The sequence below is a fragment of the Dipteris shenzhenensis genome, chromosome 13 (genome assembly GCF_047967505.1).
Source record: "Dipteris shenzhenensis isolate YYH24624 ecotype China chromosome 13, Dip_SZ_1.0, whole genome shotgun sequence".
NCBI classification, from domain to species: Eukaryota; Viridiplantae; Streptophyta; class Polypodiopsida; order Gleicheniales; family Dipteridaceae; genus Dipteris; species Dipteris shenzhenensis.
The window spans coordinates 18,549,913-18,574,963 of NC_141608.1; the positions used below are offsets into that span (position 1 = coordinate 18,549,913).

Here is a 25,051-nt window from a genome sequence, read left to right on the forward strand (position 1 = left end):
ACCATACGCAGTTCTCTATCAGGACATCATTGATTTCTTGAGTCGTGGGGAAGTCCTCTTGGTTGGGGACTTCAACGCGAGGACAGAGGCACGTTAGGTACCACTCCTCGACTTCAGAGATGATTCTATTATGCTATCAGACATTGGCCTAAAGGATGCAGGTTTGTTGCAAGTATCAGCTGTGATAGGCGGGCCCTGATTACATCTATGGCCATGCTTTGTTTGATGTGGGCAGGGTGCATGATCTCATTATTTATAATGGTCTTGACAGATGGCCTTTCTTAGGTGGCTTTACTTGCTTCCCACATGGAGGAGGCTCCAGCGTTGTTGATTACATCATGGGATCCCCTGCCTTTGCCTCTCGTATTACTAACTTTATTGTCGCACCACTTCCTCTTGTAGCCGACCACACATATCTCTTCTTTCGTATCTCCACACCTCGCCTCGCAGTACCCTTCACTTCATTAATAACCTATAGCACTTATCATGACATCATACACGTCGATCGTAGTCTCTCGCCTAGGTACTCAGCACGCCTTTATACACTTCTCACGTATATTGATTTCATACCCTAGAGGATCGTGCTGCTCTGATCACCCGCTCACTTCACAAGGGGACCCTTCACGCCTTCCCTCAGACAACTTGCTCCGCCTGCCCACTGCCACTTGGGACTATCCCTTGTAACAGTTAGTACAATGATGAGTGTAAGGCTCGCGCCCTCAACTCAGATCCCCGAAACCCAGCACAATCTTCCCAACGAATCTAAAACGATACATGAGTACCGTCGAATGGTTCGTAGGAAGAAACATAATTTTATCTGCCGAAACGAGGAGGAATTACTTAACACTTTGTTCAACAACAACTCCAAGGACTTTTGGCGGAGATTTCTAGAGCGATGGTCCCCTTCACGTCTCACTGACACTAAAATCTGATATGATTATGCACGCACATTGGAAAGCTTTCAAAATGCTTCCAGAGGATTGTAAACAACAATTAGTTAGCCACCTTAGAGGAAGTTGATCTGCCCTTGGATCAGCCACGCTGGAGGAGGTGTGTGGTGAGGATTGTCTATAGGACTGCATAGCGGTCCAGCTGGCGTGGAGTTAGCCATTAGCTCATCGCTTCTTCCAGGGCAGTTAGTCCCCTAACATTGAATATATTTTTAAAGAATTTGTGGATGCCTTTGCCCGGTCCTACAAGGATTTGAAGGGGGTGCTAGCTGATTTCATGGAGCATCGCATCGACTTATACCCGGATGCAGACCCTATGATTAAAGGTCCATACTGCATGAATCTCAACTATGGCAAAGCAATCCAAACAAATATACAAAAAATGGAGCAAGTGGGGTTAACCTACCCAAAGGATTATTCTGATTGGGTCAACGAAATTGTCATTGTTCCCTAAAGAGAGACGCGAGCACCTTTATGCATTCTCTGTTCTGCATGACTTGACGCTTGGTTGACTAGCTCTCTCTTTTTCGGGGCCTCATGTGCTCTACAAGAAACATGACTCTTTATGGGCTCTTTTGTTTCAACGGCATTTGGTTGATTCATGTTCTCTGGACAATGTTCCTGCCTCTCTATACAAACCTGCATATGCATCTATGGATATTTTGTGGGAGATTCTGGTGAGCATATCACCGTGGCATATTTGGAGATCGAGATGTATAGAGGTCCTGGATGGTTCCCAAATACACCCTGCACATACATTGGCTAGTATCTAGATAGACATCGTATACACCTTGGCAGCCATTTGGGGGGAGCATGCAAGGGTCTTCACGAGGAACCTCCATTACGAGGAATATTTTCTTGAGGGAGTGGAGTGGATCCCCATTCTTCTCGGAATCCCCACCAAGGTTGAGGTGGCGCTTTCAGCCTTAACCTTGGATATTTTGTTAGTAGCTTGATTTAGCCCTATGTGGGGGTTTTGTTTTCTCATGCATTGCATGATGTGCTTCTCCTCCCTTGAGCTATGTTCTCGGAGTTTCAATCATACTTAATAGATGTCTCTTTTTTGGAATTTGGAAAAAAGGAAAACATCTTCAAAAGACCAAAATGGTCTATGGAACCAATACACATACAATAAGGCCAAACTCAAATAGAATGCCCATTCCTATTGAGATACTTATTCTCTAATGTTTATATGGGAGACGCAAGAACATATATCCTCTTTTTACATGTTTAGATTAGTTATGGACCGAGGTCTTTGGCATCAATTTTTGAATTCTTTGATAAGTGCAGGTCCATATTTGTAAACTGCCCACTTCCCAACTTGTCCAGCTTCTTTCACTTTTACCAGCTCAGCCAGTTTTTCATTAAGTTGAGCCTGGATCAGATCATTTGATATCCAAACTGTTGTGCCCTTCAACTTTTCTAGCTTGACACCAAAGCTCAATTTTGGTTGAGGAACAGGGACCTCCCATTTTTACACGAGTTACCTTTTTTTTGTTCGGGTCTTTTGGTGTGAGAACTAATAAACTGTTGTGGATCAGCTCTTATATCGCATCTATGAGTTCCTATCTGCCAATTAGTTGTCTTGTTGGTCGTATTGGCTGCACAATGCTCCATGTAATAATGTGGGCTTTGTGTTCCAGGTCTTCCTACTTATATTGCTTTCCCTCCCACTTGCAGAAGTCAGAAGTGCATTGCAAGGTAACTTATTCTGGTTGGTGCTTTCTTTTTGGACTAGTGTCAATTCCTGGATTTAAGGATTCTTCTAGGAAGCATATGATGTCTGAGAAATGGAGGACTTAAAAACATATAATCTCTATCATTGGAATCATGCTTAGGTATGAAGGAGACATAAGCATTGATGGAGTAGTAAATTGGATGGCAACGAGGATTCTCAGATTACCACGCATCTTGTATTACTCTCCACAAACGTTGGTAAAGCATAAATGTTACAATTTATTCTTTACAACATGTGTGGATATTGCAATCTGTAGCTTATGGCTAGGTTTGTGCATATGTTTGGATATTTTATCCATGACATGTAATATTTGTGTCATCCATTTCAGAAATCTTAGTATTATATAATATATTCATAAGTTGAGGGTATGGGTCATGGTCCTTACATCTCTAACTCTTGTACAGGTGAGTGAATTAATTCAAAAATCTGGTCCTCATAAGGTGAGCACTGTTGTGAGCAAAAGACATTGGAGTTTTAACTACAAATTTTAATTAGGGTCCCAACACACCCTCTGGATCCACAAATGCTCTTTAATTGTCACTGTACTTTGGAGCTTTTACTCATATGTGACTAACTCAATACACGTGTATTTGCATTTTAATCAATCAGGTCAAAGTGGTGATATTCTCAAAAACTGGAGAACGTGCTGCCCCTTTCTTGAGAAAAGCAGCAAAGGACTTCTGGGAGTATGCAGTCTTCGGTCTTGTGCTATGGCGTGAAGAAAATGCAACCTTATGGGAGAGCATGTATGGGTATCTTTTCCTCATTGTGAGTTCTTAGCATTTCATGCATGTGCACGTTGCCGAGCTCGCAGAACACTTCTCAAAGGGCACTCATTGACTTGGAAGATTAGTCAAATCTTGGATAGAAACAATATGTAAGATATATAAACAAGGTTTGTAGTGGACTGTAGAGCCAACCGCATGTTGCAAACAGCTAGGTACGTGGACACCCTATGATGCCACTTATTTGTCCATACATTTCAAAATTTCGACGCTAGATCCTTTGCAAAGAGGAACACATCATCCACGTATAGCAGTAGGATAAGGTCATAATAACGAGCAATCTGGAACGCCTCTCTACTAAGCCATTTCCACTAAGCCACAGAGAGAGAGAGAGAGAGAGAGTAACATGTTCAGAAGCCCTCACAGGACTATGAGAAAGCGCACACATCAAAAGGGTAAACACCAAACATCAGTTATAGACTGAGAGTCTCTTGGGAGTGCAGATACCACTTCCAAAGTTATTATAGATAAGCTACATTGTACTAGGTGAGATAATCAGCCTGTCTTACATCAGTTTAAGACTGAGAGTCCTTGGGTTTGGATTTTAAATCTTTGATAAGTGCCTTTCTGTCCATCTCTGTAGACAGCCCATCTCCCTTCTTTGTGAGTGTCCTTCACTTTGTTCAATTCTGTGGACTTCATCTTGAGCTGAATCGGGGTGAGCTCCTCTGAGATCCATACCTTGGTGCCTCTCAACTTATTTGTTTGCATGAGAATCTTGATTCTTGCTTTCCTATCATTTCTGCCAGGCTCCCTTCATGTCTATACATCAAACATTTCTGCCCTCTTTTCCTGTTCTTGTACCTCTCCATATACTTGACTTTGTTGATTTTGTTGTCCATTGTTGCTTGATTTCGCATGCATCTTTTAGTATATCAGAAGCTGTGATATCCCATGATTCCATCCACTTCATACCCTCTCCGTGCCATCTCGTGATTTGCATAGCTTCCTTTACCTTGCATGGTATCCTATTTGCGTCCATCTTCTCAACTTTAGCCAATGAATGGACATAAAGTATCATACCTACTTCAGTCAGTAGGATACGGTAGGGTGTTTGTGTCTTAACCCTAGCTCCCCTATTAGGAAACGTTTATGTAAAGTTTCTATTCTTTCCTAGTAGATCCTAACGAGTCTAGACGCCCAAGCTAGGTACCCCTAAAGGATTATTGTTGCACACAAGCATGGTGTATAAAAACTTTCTCATTTCACAATTCCACAGATGTGCCTTCCTACATTTATTCTGGAAGCTATGTAAAGCCTTCAAGCCACCCAGAATCCTCCTCTGCACACATGCATTCCATTTGTGGTTGTGTGTGAATTCCAGTCCTAGATACTTATATGTGTTGAGACTGTTTCTAAGGGGTCTCCTTCAAAGCTGACACTAATCTATTTATTATGTGTCTAGATCACCATTACTTTTGTTTTGTCTATTTTGATTTGCATTCTCGAGTGTCTACATAATTCTCTTAATGCATCCAAATGTGCTTGCAAGTTATCCTTGCTCTTTGCGAAGAATACCACATAATCTATGTAGATAAGCAGTAGCAAAGCATCTGGACACCCTCCTTGCTGTATATTCTCAACCACTTTTCCAAATCATCGATAAAGCTGCTGAAAAGAGTTGGCAAGTGGAGGGGGCAGCCTTGCTTAACCCATATGTCAGTGCTTATGACAACTTCCCCCTTGGAGCATGATCCATCCACTAGCGGCTGTGCTAACTCTGCTAGAACTCATATACACACTTTTTTTGTGTGTGGAATCTTTCAATCATTATATTACAAAGAAGCTATCCCAGAAAGGGAGAGCTATAATACATCAAGAGAAAATCTCACTGTAGGACAAATATACATCATGATCAATGACACAAGATTGCAAGCAATCAAAAAGCGATTGCTGCAAAGGGTGTTGGAAGAAAGAGAAAGTAGAAAAAGTAGGATCACCGAAGACCCTATGATTGTGATCCTTCCATAGAGTCCAGAGTGCCTAGTATCGAACCCAAACAAAAAAGAAATCAAACTCATGTCTGGATGGATGTACACAAAAAAGCTAGAAGAACTTGCCAAAAGCAGTCTGAGGAAACCGAGCTCTCAAAAACTGCCCAAGGAAGTCCAAAAAAGCACGAGAGGAAGGACAATGCCAAAGAAGATGAGGCATAGTCTCTCTCGGAGCTAGACATCTATGACAAATAGATGAAGCAATATGTTAGCGTGCCAAAAGCTGTCCATGAGGACGAACACCCAATAAAGCTCTCCATAAGAAAACCTGCTGACGGAGAGGAATCTTAGAATGCCAAATCTGTCTCAAACTTTTCCGCCACCATTTCACGGGACGATCAAGATGCCAAAGCTGATTCGCCTTGTGAGAGATATATGGTGGAGGAAGTAGAACTTTATAAAGAGAAGAGATAGTAATACGTGTAAACTTGAGAGGACGGCATTACAATCCTGCTGAAGAAAGTGTCCAGTCCTCAAGACGATCCTGCAGATGCAATGGAGGAACCGGCTGAAAAGGCTGGAGCATCAAAGTAATCTTGTGCCAAAGTGGACGATAATGCATTCCAAGGCCAAATTTTGCAGCAGCCAAAGGAAAAGAAGGGGAATTCCAGCATCATCAACAACATCCTGAACCAAATGAATCCCCTTAGGACTCAGAAAATATGAACGTCGAGGCTTCCGCAAAGCCAAAGGAAGGGCAAACACTCTAGACCAATGTATACTTTCAAATCTGAAAGAGTTGCCCTGCAATGAATCACTGCCATGCCATTCCAAGAGAGAGAGAGGATATGTTTCCAATGCATCAACAAATGAGAAACCAAAGGATAGCCGGGGATTTTGCCTGTCATAGAACTAAAAAGAAACTCCCACAGTGTAAGCTGCCAATGACCAAAAGCTGGAGATTCAATGTGCAAGAGAAAATGACGGATCATGGCAGCCCATGGTTGAGAACCTTGCAAAAACTGCAGCATGAGTTTCCCCTTATGGGCAAGAATATGCAGATGGATATTCAAAATGTTGAGACCCCCATGCATCTTTGGAAAACAAAGATGCTGTACCAGAAGCAAACGCAAGCTTTTTTCGCCATTGCGAGAACACGAGAAGAGTTCCAGCACATCGAACATAAAAGAGGCAAGATCAGCCTTGTTGAACATTATAAGAGGCAAGTAGAATTGAATATACGCCATCAGAATAGATTGCACAATTCGAAGATGACCATGCAAAGGCCAGGTCGCCAATTTCCAGTACTCCAGCTTTTTCTTGAGAGCTGCGAGAATCCAATTGGACTGTTGACGAGGAGAAATTGTCCGACTCAAAGGATAGCCAAGATGATGAACCAATTGAGTTGGAGAAATGATTTCCCGAGGCCATAAAAGAGAGTGCCGTTCCTTGGAATGCAAAGGCAACAATTTCGATTTCTGAAAGTTGACATGAAGCCCAGTAGCTAAACCATATAAAGAAAGAGCTTTCATCAGCTCCGAAAGATCCTACTCTGTATTTCGAGGAGTGAAAAAAGAATCATCTGCATACGCTTGAGCAAGCAATGGTCGATTGTCATGAATTTCCAAACCATGTAGCTGATCCGTAGCTACGAGATGATCCATGTACTGAAGCATGGGGTGCGTGGTGATGGCATACAGGAGTGCACTAAGTGGACAACCTTGACGAATCGAGCAACGAAGAGTCCACGCTTCAGAGATATCCCAAGAAAGAATACAAGCAACTTGACCATCACTATAAAGTCAATATATGATATGCTGCAATTTCTGCCCAAATCCCAAAGCATGAATTGTCTGAGAGATGAAGCCTCATTGAACAGTATCAAAAGCCTTGGCAATATCAACTTGCAGTAAAAGAACATCCTGCTCAGTGTATTTGGCATACTCAATTCCAACATAGGCATTTGCGATATTATCAGTAATATGAGTGGGAGGAACAAATCCATATTGTGCAAGATGTAAACCATCATGCAAGTATCCTTTAATGCGATCAACAACCATTTTGGTGATGATTTTATAAATGACAGGCATAAGAGTAATGGGTCTCCAATCAGCCAAAGATTCACAAATCTGCTTTTTGGGAAGAAGCTTAACTAGCCCTTTTTTCCAAGAAAGTGGCAGATGTTGCTGTTCCCAGGCATGGTTAATCATATGCAGCAAAGTGGGCTTGAGAAGATCCCAATATGCAAGAAAAAATTCCACTGTAAGTCCATCCCATCCCGGAGATTTCCATTTACCACATGATCGGACGGCAGTGGTCAATTCTGTTTCAGTGAAAGGGCATTCAAGCTCAAGATCTTGAGCATGAGAAACAATAGGGAAAACATGCTGCAATAACTGAGTCCGGGCTGCCAATACTGCCAGAGAAGGAGGATCAGCAGTTCCAAACTGCTGGGAGAAGTGATGAACACAAGCTGCAGCAAGTTGAGCTCGAGATGAGGTCCAATGTCCATCAGAAAGCAGAGTAGGACAAATATTTGTAGCTTGTCGCTTGTGATGCAAGCTCTTAAAAAAGCCCTTTGATGAACAACCTTTATCCAAGAAAGCTCGCTGATGTGCTCTTGTCTCCCATTTTGCAATTTTTCTATGATCATTACTCACCTCTTCACTTCCTGCAGCATTCGAACTGACTGCCAAAGATACTTATCATTGAGAATAGGCAAATACTTTGAAAGTGCCTCTTGTAATGTAGGCTTTTAAAAAAATCTTTGGATGAACAACCTTTATCCAAAAAAGCCCTCTGTCGTGCCCAAGTCTCCCATTTAGAGATTGTCCTAGTATCATTATTTTGCAAACTGTGTTTAGCCTAGCATAAAGTTAGATTTTCTTCCATAGACAGAGGGCGAAAATGACTGAGCTCAATGAAAGACTAACAAGTGAATCTAGCCCGAGCAACAGTGTCCCTCAAAGTCTTCGTGTAGTTTTTGCCATAATCACGAATAACTGCTTGCATTCTCGTAACAAAAGTATCCCAGGAAGAATCAATGTCAAAATAGGATTGTTGTGAAAGAGGCTGAAAAGCATCAAAAACCATAGCCTTGTATGCTTCATGCTCCACATAACTATTGTTGCCTTCTTTGTGAGAGCCGATCATCAAGCATTTCATGAAGAGAGATCCTCAACCATAGAGGGGCATGATCAGAATGCATAAAGGCATAATTCACCCATAATTTAGTAGTAAGATTATCATATCGGTGAGGATCAACCCTGGATCGCTAGATTATTTGTGCACATTTAAGCGTTCTCTTCTCTCCATGACCTGGCTTGGCTCTCTCTCTCAGGCATCAAGTGTTCTACGAGAGACAAGATTCCTCTTGGACTATTTTAGTTCGACGACATCTCATTGAGTCATGCTCTCTAACGGCATTCCTCATCATCTCTAAAGACCACCACATACCTTTGTAGACACTTCTTGGGAGATTCTGGCAAGCATAACAGCATGGCATATTTGGAGAACTAGATGCATAGAGGTTTTAGATGCCTCCCAAGTCCATCCAGCACACTCATTGGCCAATATTTGGACAAAAACGGTGCACACTTTAATCGCCATCTGAGGGAGTATGCAGCATCCTCACGGGCTGCTTCTACTAGTAGGACTACCGTCTTCAGAGAATGGAGCAGCTCGCCAGTGTTGTTAGAGTCCCCCATGGGGTTGGAGGTGGAATTTTCAGCCTCAAGCCTAGATTTTCCCTACCCCTCTTATGGGAGTTTGATCTTACCCTTTTGGGTTATGCTTTTCATGTCTTTATGATGTTTTTCCCCTAGAACTTCATTTAGGGAGTTTCTTTCATACTTAAAAGAAGTCTATTTTTTGGAAAAAAAAGTACATTTTTGCAACCCCCTTTTGAGATAAGATGAATGAGACCCTTTGTAAATAAATTAGGCATAATACTTGAGGCCCAAACACCTTGCAAACTGAGGTGACGTTGTTTCCAATCGTATCCTAAAAAGTAATAAAAACCATGGGGATGGCAAGAAGTGCAATCCTAAATTCTAGATTGGTGAAAGGTGTATCAACTCATATTTGGTTTCACCAAAGTTGGAGTATCCTGCCAAACTCTACATCTTGCATCATTTTTGGCAGGTGTGTTAGAGGGAAGGGATGCACAAAAATCTATAGCTATGCGTAAGATGGCATCAAGATCTAAATGATGAACCCCATTTGAGTCAATAAGCTGAAAAACACTTTCTTTACCATGTCTCGGGCCATGCGTAGAGAAAAAGTGCCGATTGACTCTTCCCTCCATCTGGATTTTCATGCATAGAAGGTATACTCTGCTCTCTGATCTAGCAAAACTTGCTGGTGAGCCCTTGTTGCAAGGCGCTCCTGACTCCAATCACCAATAGGTCCTTTCTGCCTTCCATTTGCAAAGCTGCTAACTACTGTCTAAGGCCAATCTTCCGTCTAAGAATCTTAGCGCTTTTGGGAATAGTGATAGTATGATAAAATTCACTGATACCAGAGAGGGATTTTGTCACATGTGAAAGAGGTGCTACTCCTCCCCCTCCCTGCAAATGAGATGCCCAATAAAAACATCCTTTGTGAGACCCTCCTCTACATACAAGGCATCTGGAATCCTGATATTGGTAGCGCAGCGTCTCAACTGAGGCTTGGAAATCACCATGATCATCGGAAAATAGTTTGAGGTGGAAACTCTTAGTGCAATGCATAACCAGCTTCCTTTGTCCAGTGCCCAATCATCAATTTAATCTGTCCATCTACGCATGGATGGACTCTGCGATCTCTTGTTCGACTATGAGAACAAGAGCAAATGTGGTAGAGTGTGAAAGGCATCATCTCTCCAAGCATCTATGGCATTGAACTAAAAAATGAAGGCATCCCAAGCTGCCTCATGAGTGGGAGGAAGGGTGGAACACCTTACCCAACATAGTGGCGAAAACAATCCCCTCTTGAGTAGAGGATATTTTGGAGTAATAGAGAGCAAGGAAATCCACATTGGAGAGAGCCCCCACACCTGTGGGAGGAGACCCCCTATCTATAGAAATACCAATAACCACATCACCAAAACTGGAAGGTATAAACTTCGTCTCTCCAAGATTAGCCAGCAGAGAGAAAGGGTTCCTCTAAGCCTAGCCGCCGGAGATCCTTGCTTGCAAGGGTGAAGAAGAAGCAGGAGCGATACTGAGGAGCCAAAGAGGAAGGGTGCTGAACGGACGAAGGACCGGGTTAGGGAGAGGTCCATTGAAGAATCTGTACGTTTTTTTTTTTCCAAGAAGGAGACTTCTATGAAGTATGAAAAAACCTGCGAGAGCTAACTCAGTGGAAATACATCATGTATGGCATGAATGAAAAAACCACCTGGAACGGGTCAACAGAAAACCTTGGTACACACTGGAAAGAAACCAAGGAAGAGGCTGAAAATGCCACCTCAATCCTGCTATAGACTCTAAGAAGAAGGGAGATCCCCTCCATTCCTTAAGAAAAATATCCCTCCTGGCAGAGTAACCCTTTATATATCTCAATTTTGCTCAAGAAAAAAATTCACGTGAGCTTTCATAAAGAAACTTATCGGATTCCTACATGGGTGAGAGTGAATGTGATTAGTCAAGCAAATACAAGGGACAAAGTTTATATCAGAACAATTGCGAGCATGTAGCAACTAACAAAGCAAAGGACTGCTTGTCACTATGTTGGCACTACTTGTCACTTTTGGGATTGCTTTGGTGGCTAGTTTTAAGTGTTTTGTGACTGCTTCTAGGTGCTTTTTGATTGCTTTTGACTGCTTTGTGACTGGTTCTATTGCTTCTAAGTGTGCTTGCTGCTATGACGCCCCAAGCGATAAAGCCACCAGGTGCTTTTTCACTACTTGAGACTGCTTGGGGGCATGATGAGTCCACCAGGTACCAAGCGTTGGTGCTTTTTCACTACTTGAGACTGCTTGGGGGCATGATGAGTCCACCGGAGGCCAAGTGTTGGTGACTGCTTTGTGACTTGTTTCGCTTGACTGCTTGAAATTTTTTTTTTGCGCAAAAAGTAGTGCTAGTTATATTACTTGAAAGCGAGAGTACAAGAAGGCCTAAAGGCCAGCGGGCTGTAATCACAAAACGGATTCAGCCCGAGGAGTCAAAATGCTAAATACAAGCCTCTTAGGGCATAATCATCGGAGAGTGGACAAACAACCACGGTGGAGGGGCGTAATGCCACTGAAGACTCTGAGTGGAGTGCTGGAAGAACAACTCCCGGTGGTCCCAGTCGCGAAGGAAACGTCGTCTCTTTTCCTTCCCTGCCCGGGACTCTCCCTGAATCTGATCCCACTGACCCTTGAGCGTGTGAATGATCGTGCTCCAGATATCTGCTAGGGTCTGGGTAGTAGAAGTAGTCTGAGCTCCTACAGTCTGCGCGCATCTGGAAGTCCAGATATGCTAGCCTGCGATGCTCCCTATGATCTCCCAAACTGGGTGCCGAGGCATCGCTCCTGCATCTGTCTCTGTCAGATGCCAAGGGAAGCTGTCCATGTATGCCCAAGTGGCCTGCGTGATGAAAAATATCCTGTCTAGAGAACTCATAGGCCAAGTGATGTCCCGGCTCAGTGCTGCACCAGCAAACGGCTCCCCAAGTGATCGGTCCTAGCTCGGGTGTAGCCCTCGCTAAGATCCCCATGATTCCCTTCCAAACCGTCTGCACATGCGAGCAGCTCCAAAGGCAATGCTTCAGGGACGACGACTCCTGAAAACACATCTGGCACTGCCCCTCCTGCCCCATCTATCTAAGCCAGCTGCCAACTGGAAGCCCCTTGTGTGCCACCATCCAAAGGAAGTAGGAGATCTTCCTCGGACGCCAGCTAGCCCAAAGAGTCTTCCAGAAAGTGCGAAGAAAGACCAAGGATATCCCTTGGGCATACCACCTATGTGCCTGTGTGGGTAGCCCACGTTGGAGAGCCCCAAGAGCACGCCGACCCGTGCGTGCACTGTAAGAAAAGAAGGGGGTAGGGTACTCTGAGGTCTCCGATGGTGGCCAACGCCACTCCCCTGGGTCCCACTCCACCTCTATCAAGGAACGGCCCTCCCATATCCAGAGTCTCCAATCCTGGTCCTGCATAATCAGGGGGTCTATATGCCACGTCTTCCCTTGCAGCCCTACAATGCGGAGGCGCTGCCAGGGAAGCTGGGGGTCGATCACGGCCTCTCTGCTCTGTAGGCGACTGTCATCAGTGATGGAGAAGAAGTGTACCGAGGAGTCCGAGAAGATGCCTGCCACCACCAAAGGAATGCCTCGTGGAGTGAACTGTCCTAGCCACCTCTCATCTCCCGGGAAGAGCTGTCCGGTGACTAGGGAATCCTCCAGCCTGCAGGGATGGCAGCATCAATCTCCGCTCGTCGAGCCTGGATCCCACGTGCCGTACCTACTGCTGCTGCCAGCTCGCCTGGGTTCAGCTGACTGTAGACGTCCCTCCAAACCCGGAGCGAGCGCGTGGGCCCACACGCCCAGAGCACCCAAGGGATATGGGATCTCTCTCCAAGCTGACGACCTATATCATCTGTCACCTGGCTGTTCCAGATCAGGGGCTGTCTGTCTATCTCCTCTCGGTAGCTAGGGGGAACCTGGGAAAGGCTGTGTCGCAACTTCCTTCAGACCGAGATGAGGCTATGGAGGAAGGGGGAACGGGGGTGAGTCAAAGGAGCTGAAGTGAAGATCCATCGGATAGAAGGCTGCCAAACACCCCTCCTCTGGGGGGTACACGCACTGAGACCATGTTGTAGCAAGAGCTTCCACGTCTGCCCTTCTGGGGTCAGCCCGCGGATGACTAGCTTGCCAAGAAGTGCCTGACTGTGCAGTTCTGGATCTATGATGCTAAGGCCGCCCTCTGCCTGGGGGAGAATGACCGTCTGCCAGGCGACCCTAGCTCTGGTGGTGCCGAAACCGTCTGAACCAGACCATAGGAAGTTCCGCACCAGTCTCCTCAGCTGGGCTACACAAGACCTCAAGAAACACCAGCAAGAGGCCACATACCAAGTAGTGGCAAGAAGGACCTGGTTGACCACAAGGGCCCTGCGTGCCAAGGAAAGCCGAGCCGTGCTCCAGAAAGCAAGCTTTCGTCGTATGAAGGCTAGGACCGGCAAGAACTGCTGAGCCGGTGTGATGTCCAGGCCGACCTGGAATCCCAGGTAACGTGTCGTCTGTCCTCTAGGGATCCAGCGAAACCCCAGGAAAATACCCCACTGTGAGCTGGCTCCTGGATCCGTAAGAAAACCAACTGACTTATGCCAGTTGATTTTCGCTCCAGCCGCAAGGCAAAAAATCTCTAGGGACAGTCTCACTCGCTCCAGTGACTCGACATCATCCTGCACATATAGGGCTGTGTCGTCTGCATACTTGGAGTCCAGAAGCTATGCATCATCTTGAATAGGGAGACGCATCCCGCGAAGACCAGTGGTACGGACTCGAAGGAAGTGTGTCATGGCCTCCGCAAAAAATAGGAAGAGGTAAGGCGCTAATGGACAGCTCTGACGCACCGAGCGCTCGAGTGTGAATCTCTCCCCCATCCTGCCGCTAATGATAACCCGACTGGAGGCCGATCTGTAAAGGCTAGCAATGCCTCTGATCCACTCGTCCGGGAAACCAAACCGAGAGAGTGTACCTTCCAAGAAGGACTAGTCTACCCTGTCGTACACCTTCTCAAAGTCGAGAAGGAGTATGGCAAGGTGTTGGCCACTGTGCTGGGCCCATTCCGTCGCCTCTGAGAAAGTGAAGATGTTGTCCAAGATGCTGCGATCTTGGACAAAACCAGTCTGGGTGTCATGAATCAGGTCGTGTAGCAGGGGGCGGATGCGGTTGCTGATCATCTTGGCGAGGATTTTGTAGGCTGTCGGGAGGAGGGTGATTGGGCGCCACTGTCTGATCTCTTGGCGGTCCCCCCCTTTGGGGATGAGGCAAATCAAGCCTGTCGCAAGGCTCTCTGGCATCTGCCCGCTGGAGAAGATGTGCTGGAAGGCTACGAGCAAGGGCCGGTGGATCTGCTCCCAAAAGGTGGTGAAGAAAGCTCTAGAGAGGCCATCCTCACCTGGGCATTTCTATCCATCAATAGCGCTCACCGCATCCTGCATCTCCGCAACAGTGAAAGGGGCGAGAAGGGCGTCGCTCATGCTGGGCTGCACAAGCCGCGGTGTAGATTTCCACACCTCCTCCCTGCAAATGCGGCTACGAGGGTCTGGGAGCTCCTGCTGGAACAATGATCTGTAGAAGTCTGTCGCCAAGTCCCGGACCTCGTCTGGATCTGTCCTGACACTACCATCCTGCGCCCTAAGAGAACGGAGCTGTTCCCCTGCTGACCTCTGTCCATGAGTCCTAAAGAACTCTCTGCACATCCTGTCGCCTTTCCTAGCCCAGAAGGACTTGGAAGCATGAAATGAAAACTCTGAGCGACGTTGGGTGATCTCCTCTAGCATGGCACGGGCCCGAACCTCCTGCTGTCTGAGCTCCTCAGAGCCTGGAGCAAACTGCTGCATCCTCTGGATCGAAGCGAGATCACGTCTGAGACCCCTCTCCCGCGCCCAGCACTGCTGTTTGACCTGAATCGCCTCCTGCTGGCAAATGCGGCTAGACTCAGCAAGCGCCTGAGCTACCTGTGCTGCCATATCCCTGGCGGGGTCCCAATCCTGCTTCCATAGGTCCACTATCCTGCTGTGAACCGTTGCTCTGGAGTAGATAGAGTCTGGGATCCCGCATGAACGTGGAGGTGAGGACTGAGAGGCTGAGTCTAGGACTAGGATGATTGGGGCATGGTCTGAAAGTGTCGTCCCTGGAACCACTCCTTACTCTCCTCCTCTGCCAAGCGCCCAATCACTGACATAGAAACGGTCCAGCTGCTCTAGAAGTCTGCCTCCCTCCCTCCTGTAACCCCAAGAGAAGTCCAGACTCCCAGGCCATCTGTGAAAGGAAGGCTCCCTCCAACTGTCCGGACCTCCCACCGCGAAGAGGAAGGAGTCCCAATCTGCCTGCTCTGCCTTAGCTATACCAAGGAACTCTGGGCCGCGTCCCTGCTGATCCTCTAAGGTCTCAAGGTTGTTGAAGTCCCCTCCTACAATCCAAGAGTCCATCTCTGGCAACAAGTCTGTCAAGGATCTCCAAAAAGCGGATCTACGTCTGAGATCAGTCGGGGCGTAGATATTGAGGATGCCGATATGGGATCCCTCGATATGCAAGCCCACCCAAAGCGCACGTCTTGGGATCATAGTGCCAAAACCACACACATGCTGAACTAGAGAAGCGTCGATGGAGGTACAGACACCCCCGCTCCTCCCTTGCTCGCCAATCGAAGGTTCCCAGTAGGTGTGGGAGCGTCCTGTGAGGACCTTCCCACAAATACTGGTCTGTGAAGCCAAAAGCTTGTGTTCCTGTTGTAGGAGTACATCTACCTTTCCCACCAAGGCTGGCTGGAGCTCCTGTCTGAGCACCATCTTCCTGGGGCCACAGGTGCCTGATGAGTGGAACCCGTTAACGTTCCAAGAGATAATGCGTAAACTCATGAGGAGGGAAGGTGGGCCACAAACAGCTGTCTCCTTGCGGTCGAAGTCGAAGTGGTCGGAGGATGTCCTGCGTGGAGACGAAGGCGCTTCTGTGAAGGTTTCGAAGGAGAGGCCGGATCATCGGACCCATCCTCTAAAACCTTCAGCAGAGGGGAAAGGCCCTTCGTCCCGTGGTGGTATGCTCTCTCTAACCAGCTCGACGCCTCTGCCAAGGAAATGCTGTAGAAGCCCGCAACCTCTGAAGTCCTCCATGGGCAAAGCCCTTCCGCGTAGGCCCACTCCAGCGGTGGTCTAATAATGACCAGGAGTCGGAAACGTTTGGCGCTGTGGCACCAACGCAGATGAACATCACCCTCCTGCCACTGCTGCTGAAGAAGCTCCGCTGCTCTGCTACCAATCCAGTCCTATACCTGCTCCTGGGACTGGTCTCGTATCGTCTCCCAAACATTTTCATTCGTCCATTGCCCATTCCCTTCACTGGAGATAGTGAAGGAATAGCTAGGACCATCGTGTGGGGCAAGGATGGACACCTTACCCTCCGCCCCCTTGCGAAGGAAGAAGATGCTGATGTCTAGGCATGCGGGAAAGGAGCCAATACCCGCTGCATCCAAGTAATCCCAAGGACCTGCTCGGTAAAACTCCAATGGAAGAGCTCTAGGAGCAGCCCTTGGGCATGGGGACGAAGATGAGGAGTCTGAACCGGAGGGAGGGGTGCTGGCCACCTGCGGGGAAGGGCATCTCCCCTCCGCCGGGCCCGAAGGGATAGGCGAGGATGAGGTCTGTGTTGACTTCGGGGCTGCAGGTGGCGCAGGTGGAGGGGGGGGATCCCTCTGGATCATGCTCGAGGAAGAGAGTGGAGCGGAAACCACTGGTGCGGAGGGGGATCCTGGAGGGGGTGGGGGTTGGAGAATCGAGGAGGAGGGGGGAGGGGGGGGAGGGCGGGGTAAAGGATGAGGGGGAGGCTGGCTGACCTTCTCCTTTCCCTTCTCCTTCCCCTTCCCGGGCTGCTGATGAGTAGGGACCATCAGAGGGGGCTCTTGCTGTAGATGGGCAGGTTTTTTGGGGCCTGCTTTGTTTCCCTTCCGTTTTCGTTTGACCTCCGTCCAGCCTTCCCCTTCGGAAGGGGATGTCGCTGGCTTGTGCGAAGTATCCTGAGTTGCCTGAACGGGGGTCCTTTGAGGTTCTGTACCCGTGAAGCGAGGACATGAGCGAGCCTGGTGCCCAAAGCCATGGCATCTCAGACACTGGTTTGGGCGACCAGTGACCAGAATGCGCTGCGTCACCACACCTGTGTCTGTCTCTATTGTCTGTCTCTATCTCGAACTCCGAGGGGATGCTCTGTGGATCAAGGACTGGAACTTTGACACGTGGCACCCCTTGGGCTGCCGCCGCATCAACGTAGGTGTCCTGCATAGGCCAACCAAAGTGCGCCCCCAGGTCCTTGATGATCGGGCGAAGCTCTGTTGCGAGACCTGGGAAGATAAGGGTAACTGGATGGCGAGGAATGCGAAAGCGGGCATCGAAGTCCGCTACACTGAAACCCCTGTACCATGGGATTATGAGGATGATCTTCCCACCCACAGAAGTAGGGGATCGCCTGACCATGTCGCTCGCAGCCTGTGCTGAGGAGAGCTTAAGCCAGAAGATGCCACGTCCCATGAGTGCAACCTCCTCAATGTGACTGTCCTCGAGGTAGAGGGTGGGCTGCAACCAGTCCCTGATGTCTGCTCGTGAAGGGGAGTAGCCAATGACTCTTCCATAAACTGATGTCTGGGAGAAATCCGTGGCGGCCTGCTTCACCAAGGAGACCTGGTGCTCTGTCAATGTAACGCGATAGGCTGATGGAGGGGGGGTGTCCGTCTGGGCCACCGGTTCCGGGCACGTAGCCGCCATATTGCTTGACTAACTGCGAACTCCCGAGGCGGGGGAAGGGAAAGGAAACGGAAGGGGAGAGGTATGGGGAAACGGGGGGGAAGAAGGTGGGGACTAAAGGGATGACGGGGGAAGAGGAGGAGAAAGAGAGGGGGGTGAGGTGAGCGGAGCGGAGCGGAGCAAGGCGAGGTGAGGTGAGGTGAGCGGAGCGGAGCGAGGCGGGGTGAGGTGAGTGGAGCGTGGCGGGGTGAGGTGAGTGGAGAGGGGGTGAGGTGAGCGGAGCGGGCGGAGTGGAGCGGCGCGGGTCGAGGCGGGGTGAGGTGAGGTGAGCGGGCGGGGTGAAATGAGTGGAGCGTAGCGGGGGGGGAGAGGAGGAGCGACGAGCGGAGGATGAGGAGAGGGGGGCGGTTGGCTGCGCGGCAGCAGCTGACGGAGGGAGAGGGAGGGCCGCGCAGCATGCGAGGGGGGGTAGACGGGGAACAAAGGAGGGAGGGAGCTCGCAGGAGCTTCGACACCCACTCACGCTTGACTGCTTGATAAAATGATGGGTCCCCCCAAGCAATATTGTAGAGCTGATCCAATCTGTCGTAGATGCCTTATATGGTTAGAGACAGCCTTTCATTGTTTATGGTAGTGCAAAGAAGGTTTTCTTATCTAGGGTCACATTGCTCAGCTGATGGGTAGAAATACAATGATTAGTACTTTGGGTGTAGTTGCTTGGCTTGCAATCTGGCTCTCAAATCTTTTTCTAAGGAGAGAATCAGGATCCAACCTTTTTTGTTAAGAATGGCTTAGTTAGAAGATGCATAATTCAAGACATCTCTTGCTTTTCTTCTAGAAAGCCCACTCAATGAATAGACACTTCTTTGTTATAGGCACTTTGCAAAGCCAGATGCACGGAGTTTTTTGAGAAAACTCAGGTCATGACACACAATTGGTGCAATATTGTTCTCACATTGATGGCCACTTGGAATCACATCCAAGGACATTTCAAGGTTGCATAAAGCAAGTGGAAAGATTTCGCCGAAACATGGGGTGGTGATGTCGTTTTCTGCTGAGTGCTCTTGTACTTTTTTGTACTTAATAGAAGTTTCCTTTTTGAAAAAAACAATGAACCCTGGTAGATTGCTCAACACAATCCTTGTTAGGTTCTTGGTGGTGATGGGTCAAGGCTGCTCCACTTTCTAGAAGTTGGGACCCATGGTGGTGGAGTCGTCTAGGGTGAACATCGATCGTGGACAAGATGACAAAGACAAGGACTTCATTGCGTAGAGCAAGGGTAAGGGTAAGGGCTCATGAAAGGGCAAGCCTATCAAAGGCAATCCTAACGAAAAGGAGGAGATGACGAGACTGACAACAATGAGGACACTTGGTGGTGGAGGCGAGAAGAAAAAGAATGGCTTCTATTGTGTGTGACGAGCTTGGACACTGTGCGAAAGGTTGCAGAAAGAAGAATGTAGATCAAAAGGAGGAGTCTAAGAAAGAGTCAAAGGAGTCAAAATCATTAGCAAACATGGTAACAAATGCAAAAAAAGCAGAGATTTTCTTGGTAACGTCTCCAAGTGTTGCTGAAATCAGGTATGCGGACCTAGGTGAAACTGTCTTGATGTCCGACATTGAGAGATGGTCCACTGAGCCAAAGGTACCATGAACCTTTGTGAAGGTGGAGGATATCATTGGTTGACCAGGCTGTTGTGCTGATAATGAGGCTGACACTACTTGCATGGAGGAAGTGTTTTGGAGGGACTTCCAATATAAGGTCAGATGAGTACATGGACATTGAAGGTTGCAACGCACTGCTACACGTGGATGTTGTCGTGCCTCTAGGAGGTACCTAGCTTGTCATCAAGGCAAGCAACCAGATGAGTGGATCCAATGATATGTATATTCTATGTGCATTTATTCAAATATCCATAGCTTGTTTTGGGCACAGTGTTTGCCTTGTTTTTCTTAGGTGTTGAGAGACTGGAGGGTAAAAGCCTTCCTAATAAGCGGAGGGAACTGTTGTTGTGGAGGCTATCAATATCTACTACATAGATTCTATTAGAGTTGGTGGTGATGTCTTGGAGAAGGTTGAGTTGCTGATATGGACAGGTGTTCCGGAGGCTTCTTCAAAGCTCAGTTGCAGGATGCTGGAAGAAGGAATAGGTGAACCTGTTAAAGCCTTTATGGTGGAGATGGGAACATAGTCAGATTAGGAGGGCTTATTATTACTAGAGGGTCACTTAGGTGGGAGATCACTTGGAGCTTGTGTTTGGAGAATGTTGGAGGGTGATCCAGGATCTATGGAGGTGCGCTTTGGTGATGGGGATCTATGTGGAGCAGCTACATGGATCTCATTACTACTCAGTTCTGTTTATTGGTAATGGATGGTGCCATAATGATCCCGGGTTGAAACAGATGGGTGAATCCGGGCTGTCCTTGGCTTATGAGGGGGACAAGTTATGTTGCTCAAGGTTTCTGGTGTGTTCGTGATCAAGGAGAGTGGTGCCATGGATGGTTGGTGCTACTCGAATGGTACTGTGCATATCCTTTTCTAGATGGTTCTCAAGTAAAACAATGCTGTACACTCTTATCCTTGAGCTAACATTTCCTCTTGGTGGGTATGCACCTAATATCTGTAACCAGGTATCCAGCTGATTGTGTGTGTGCCTCATGAATGAGAGAAAATAAGAAGTTTCCTCTGTCTGGTAGTCTGTCAATAGTCACTAGTGAGCATCCTGCTAGCCCGTTTGTCTTGTGATGCATTGATATTTGCATGTGCAGGCTAGGAGTAGAGTCTGCTCCAGCAGTCCTTTTTCTTAAGGATCCTGGCATGCGACCGATAATATTCTATGGTGTGTAGTTCTTGAGATCATGTTCAAACAGGTTAAATATGCTCGTTGAGGATGGAATTGGATTTGGTATCACAAACAACATTTACATAAAGTAAATGCTAATTGGTCTATCCCTTGCACATTTAGGAAAGATGAACAGCTCAACATTTGACGTTCTGATGCAAGAGCACAAAACTCATGGTAAGAAGTTGTTCTATGATGCCATAAGGATAAAGTCAGTTTTCCGTCTTTTTCAATGTATGACAGTCAGTCTGATTTTGGTTTGTCTCCTCCATGTGACATGTCAATTGAATATGGCAAAGCTCTTCCGCAGCTCAGGAGTGTCACCGCTGAAGAGCTTGGATGCGATGGGGCTGGTTATTCACGTGCTGGCAACCTTGTTCACACCTGGTACTGTGTGATAGTTGCTGGGAGACCTGGTTATGAGCTTAGTCAAGCAAGAGCTGTAAGCTTTTTAATCTACATACAGAATTCCTTTAATGCATATACGATCTTCTTTTGTATGCGAGAAGATATTTTGTATATTTTTCAACTAACATACTTCAGCATCAGATATTGCATGGAGTCAAGGACAATTTAATGTCAATAAAAAAGGAAGGAGACAATTTCCCCCAGTTTTTAAATGCGGTCTCAGCATTTAAGGAAAACCGACTGACCCTTGCATGGCTTGATGGGGCAGCACAGAAGGTATCGAATTGGAATTCAATAATGTGGATCAGTCTGACATTTTGTTTTTTGTTTTTGGTAGACAATGAATTATCCTGCGGGTCGTATCTGGGAGACAACTTTTTTCCTGGAAATTTGTCTAACCAGTGGTTCAATTAATGACTTTTAAAGCCATTGTGATGGCAGCAAGTCTGCTACTTTTACCTTCACTCTGAAACAGTTCATGAGACATGTGGAGCTAAACATTTTCCAGAGCAGAGTGACGTGCCTCGAGTATTTATTGTCCGGTATCAAAGGCATCCAAAGGACCATGAAAAGCTTTTGCATAAGAAGAATCGATTCCATTCAATTTGGCAGAAACTTCTGGAAGAGGAAGAGAACCTTGCATCCCAAATTGTGGCAAAATACAACGGATCCCTTGAGGTTCCAGAGGTGCTTCAGTTGCTTCCTGCTACCCTTGCCGCTTTTCAGTGTTAGGAAGTAGATGAATATTATGTTTATTCTAATTTAAAGTTTTCACAGATTACGTCATGGGTTTCTGAGATGGTCAGAGAAGGAGACTCAGAAGATCTCCTTTTTTATGTGAGTCACTCATACAGATTTTTTTAAAAATTTTATCCTTTTTTTATCTCTTAAAAATCTGAGCAGGGAAATCAAGGAAATACAGTCAAGGGAAAACCTAATTCCTTTATCTGATTCTACATTTCATTTCATAATGCCATCCGTTTTCTAAATCTGTGTTGCATTTGTTTTTCAAAATCTCCTTCTATTTCACAGATGAAGAAGGCCCCTGCTTTAGTATCTGAGGAGTCAAAACCTGCATGGCTAGTTGATGCGCGGACCTATGTTTCCATGAAGAGTGAAGGAGTCCTTGAGAAGTGCAGAATCTTTATCCTTGGAATACTGGATTACATCAAGGAACCGAACTTTACACCTACAATCATTTTGGTAGCTGTTCTTTATCTCGGAGGCCTGTATTTTACACCAAAACAAGCCAATAGGCTAGCTCAACCTCAAGGTAACTAGTGGAGGCTTTCAATGTAGGTTTATGTTATTGTGATAGCAGAGCCATCTCACAATTTGTTCCAGCTGCATCGTCAAAGATACAAATTTGGGTGAAAATAGCCTCATGATTGTCATGGTGAGTGAGCCTTCTGGCATAACTCATTAATAGCACTATGTTGAAACTAGTTTGAAAGTTAAAGGGGTGCGGGTGCCCATCTGATGTGGACAGTTACAGGGATTTTGAATTTTGAATCTGTTGCCACATGTTTATGTTATTGTGATAGCAGAGCCATCTCACAATTATTCCAGCTCCATCATCGAAGATACAAATGTGGATGAAAATTACCTCATGATTGTCATAGTTAGTGAGCCTTCTGGCCATAACTCATTATTAGCACTGCCTTGGAAGGCATTGGAAGACACTGGTGCCCCTCCGATGTGGAAAGGTTACAGGGATTTTGATTTAAATCTGTTCCCACGTGTTAGATGCTTATCAGATGCTTTTTTGTATACTTTTTTTTTCCCATTGAAAACTCAAGGTACTGCTAGTGGGCACCCATGCCTCCTTGTTCTAGTTCCAGTTCCAGTTGCAATGGAGTGCTAAAAGAATTATGCTTGCAAGCTAATGTTCTGTGATTAGCTTTAACATACAGAATTCATTTGTCCATGTATTTGGTGATTAAGTCCTAAATTTTGTTTGGAAAGGAGCACGGGAAGCTGGAAAGTGAAGTGGACATCGGACGGGGAGAGAGAGAGAGAGAGAGAAAGAAAGAAAGAAATTTAATTAGAGTCTTTGGAAGACCGATGGGTCTATGAGACTGAAAGAAAACCTGATACAAATCACAGTAAGGGTGGAGCTACTAAAATGAGCATCATCACCCGTGCTGAATCCTATGTCTGATCATACATAATCAAATACATCTAGGTGTGACAATGAAAAGAAAAAAGACTGGAGCGGAGCGGAATCCTCCGTGTCGCCCTGGCTGGTGCATAGCCGGTGATGGGACACTGGTGTCCGTCAAGGGGTGCCGTCCATCTTGGTCTCCTGGAGGAGGCTCGACGCAAGACTAGAGCCACCGTGACTCCCGTGGAACGTATCCTGGGTCTAAACAATGACGAGAGGTCCCCCAACGTGATCTGTGTCCCGTCGATGTCTCGTGTGTCGTGTTGCGATCGTCGGGTCGGGGTCTCTGTCACGTCTGCGGCTAGAGACTGGACGATCAATGTCACTCGATGGGAAGAACTCTGTGATCTTGCTCTGAGTGGTGTCTGATGGTGTGGCCAAGCCCCGTCGCCTGAGGAAGTACTCTCTGTGTCGGACCCCCTCGTGAATGAAGGCCGCGAGGCATCTCTGATCTGGGTAGGTGAGGAATCTGGAAAGGAGCCGGGAGCCGTCTCTGAAGAGACAGTGGTAGCGACCTCGGATCTCGTAGTACACTGGGCACCCGAAAATAAAATACTCCTCCGACTCAACCTCCTGACAGTCGCACAATATGCATATGCGATGCTTCCTAGGGATCCCCTCTACTCTACCGCTCTCTATGCGGAGGCGGTGTGATGATACCCGAAACTGTCCGATGGAGATCCGTAGTGAGTGAGGCATATGAAGCTCAGTGTACCCCGGTCGTGTGATGAATCCCTCCTCCGAAATACGAAGATAGTAATGTCTGTAGAAACTCAGCTTCACTGGAAGCTCCCTCGGCTCCAAACTAGGTCTAAAGGTGTGTAGCTGCAGGAGATCCTCTCGAATGACCTGGTTGGTGTGTGGCCCGATTGGGATGGTGGGTGGGAGTACCGGAGGGGCATCTAAACTGTACTGAAAAGGAGGTATCCTATCGATGTGAAACCCTAGTCTCACAAACCATCTGTGAGTCCGTGCATACCAGCATCGCTCGTCTCCCTCTGCTACCAACCTCATGGAGGAATCGAGAGCCAACCATGGCAACCTCTGTCTCCCTGATGTGCAGTTCCCATATGATCTAACCCGGTGTAGATATGTGATGGTCTGAAAGGTTGCATCTAGCTGGAGTGGAGAAGCACCAACAAACTCGGCCTAAATGATGTGATGTGGTACAGATGGTTTCTCTGGATCATCCGTGAGAGCATGAGAATCTACAGGTGCTCCACCCGTGTCCACTTTGAAATGTCAGGTCCCCAACAAGGGCTGCCATACATACTGACTGGTCGGACCAAGGAATCAAAGAGAAGAGCCTTGGTCCGAGGGCCCTGGAACTGGGAGTGGAAGCATTGTGTCTCTAGCTGAGCCAGTGAGGCATATCCCCTACTCAGTCTGGTCTGCATTGCTGGTCTCATCATGAAGATCGGGCCGGAGAAGATGACTCCCAAGTGTATGAGGATACGATCTCAACTGGTGACCCACCAAAAGTGAACTGCTTCTAGTGCATGTTTGCTCGAGAGGTGTTAAAGATCTTGACCTTGGTCTTGCCAAGGTTGACCTCCAAATCATGGGATAAACAAAAAGCCTGCAGTGCATCTAGGTGTCGCTGGAGCCCCTCGAGTGTGGACAACAAGAGTACCACGTCATCTGCATAAAGAAGAATCCTGATGATGATCTCGACAAGTGAGCAACCGGTCCCTCCGGAAGCCCCCATGAAAGTCTCAAGCTCATCGATGTAGAGGCCAAAGAGGGTTGGTGATAAGGGACAACCCTGTTTGACCCCTATGGTACTCAAGATCTCATCTGTCCGACCTGCTGT

At 47.1% G+C, this 25,051-nt stretch overlaps 1 protein-coding gene across 2 annotated transcripts in view; it reads left to right on the plus strand.

The window, feature by feature from the left end:
- LOC147895118 (DNAJ heat shock N-terminal domain-containing protein) overlaps positions 1–22,886 on the plus strand; it is an 88,046-nt gene extending 65,160 nt beyond the window's left edge. Inside the window, exons 9-19 of one of the 2 annotated variants that reach the window (XM_087384260.1) lie at positions 2,594–2,651; positions 2,789–2,885; positions 3,093–3,128; positions 3,298–3,434; positions 20,593–20,663; positions 20,790–20,843; positions 20,966–21,108; positions 21,216–21,350; positions 21,516–21,761; positions 21,852–21,911; positions 22,107–22,886. In XM_087384260.1, the coding sequence (XP_087240386.1) occupies positions 2,594–2,651; positions 2,789–2,885; positions 3,093–3,128; positions 3,298–3,434; positions 20,593–20,663; positions 20,790–20,843; positions 20,966–21,108; positions 21,216–21,350; positions 21,516–21,761; positions 21,852–21,911; positions 22,107–22,355 (1,286 nt within the window). In that variant the 3' untranslated portion in view covers positions 22,356–22,886. The remainder of the gene's footprint in view (positions 1–2,593; positions 2,652–2,788; positions 2,886–3,092; positions 3,129–3,297; positions 3,435–20,592; positions 20,664–20,789; positions 20,844–20,965; positions 21,109–21,215; positions 21,351–21,515; positions 21,762–21,851; positions 21,912–22,106) is intronic. The other variant, XM_087384261.1, reaches the window with a different exon arrangement.
- Positions 22,887–25,051: the final 2,165 nt, after the last annotated feature.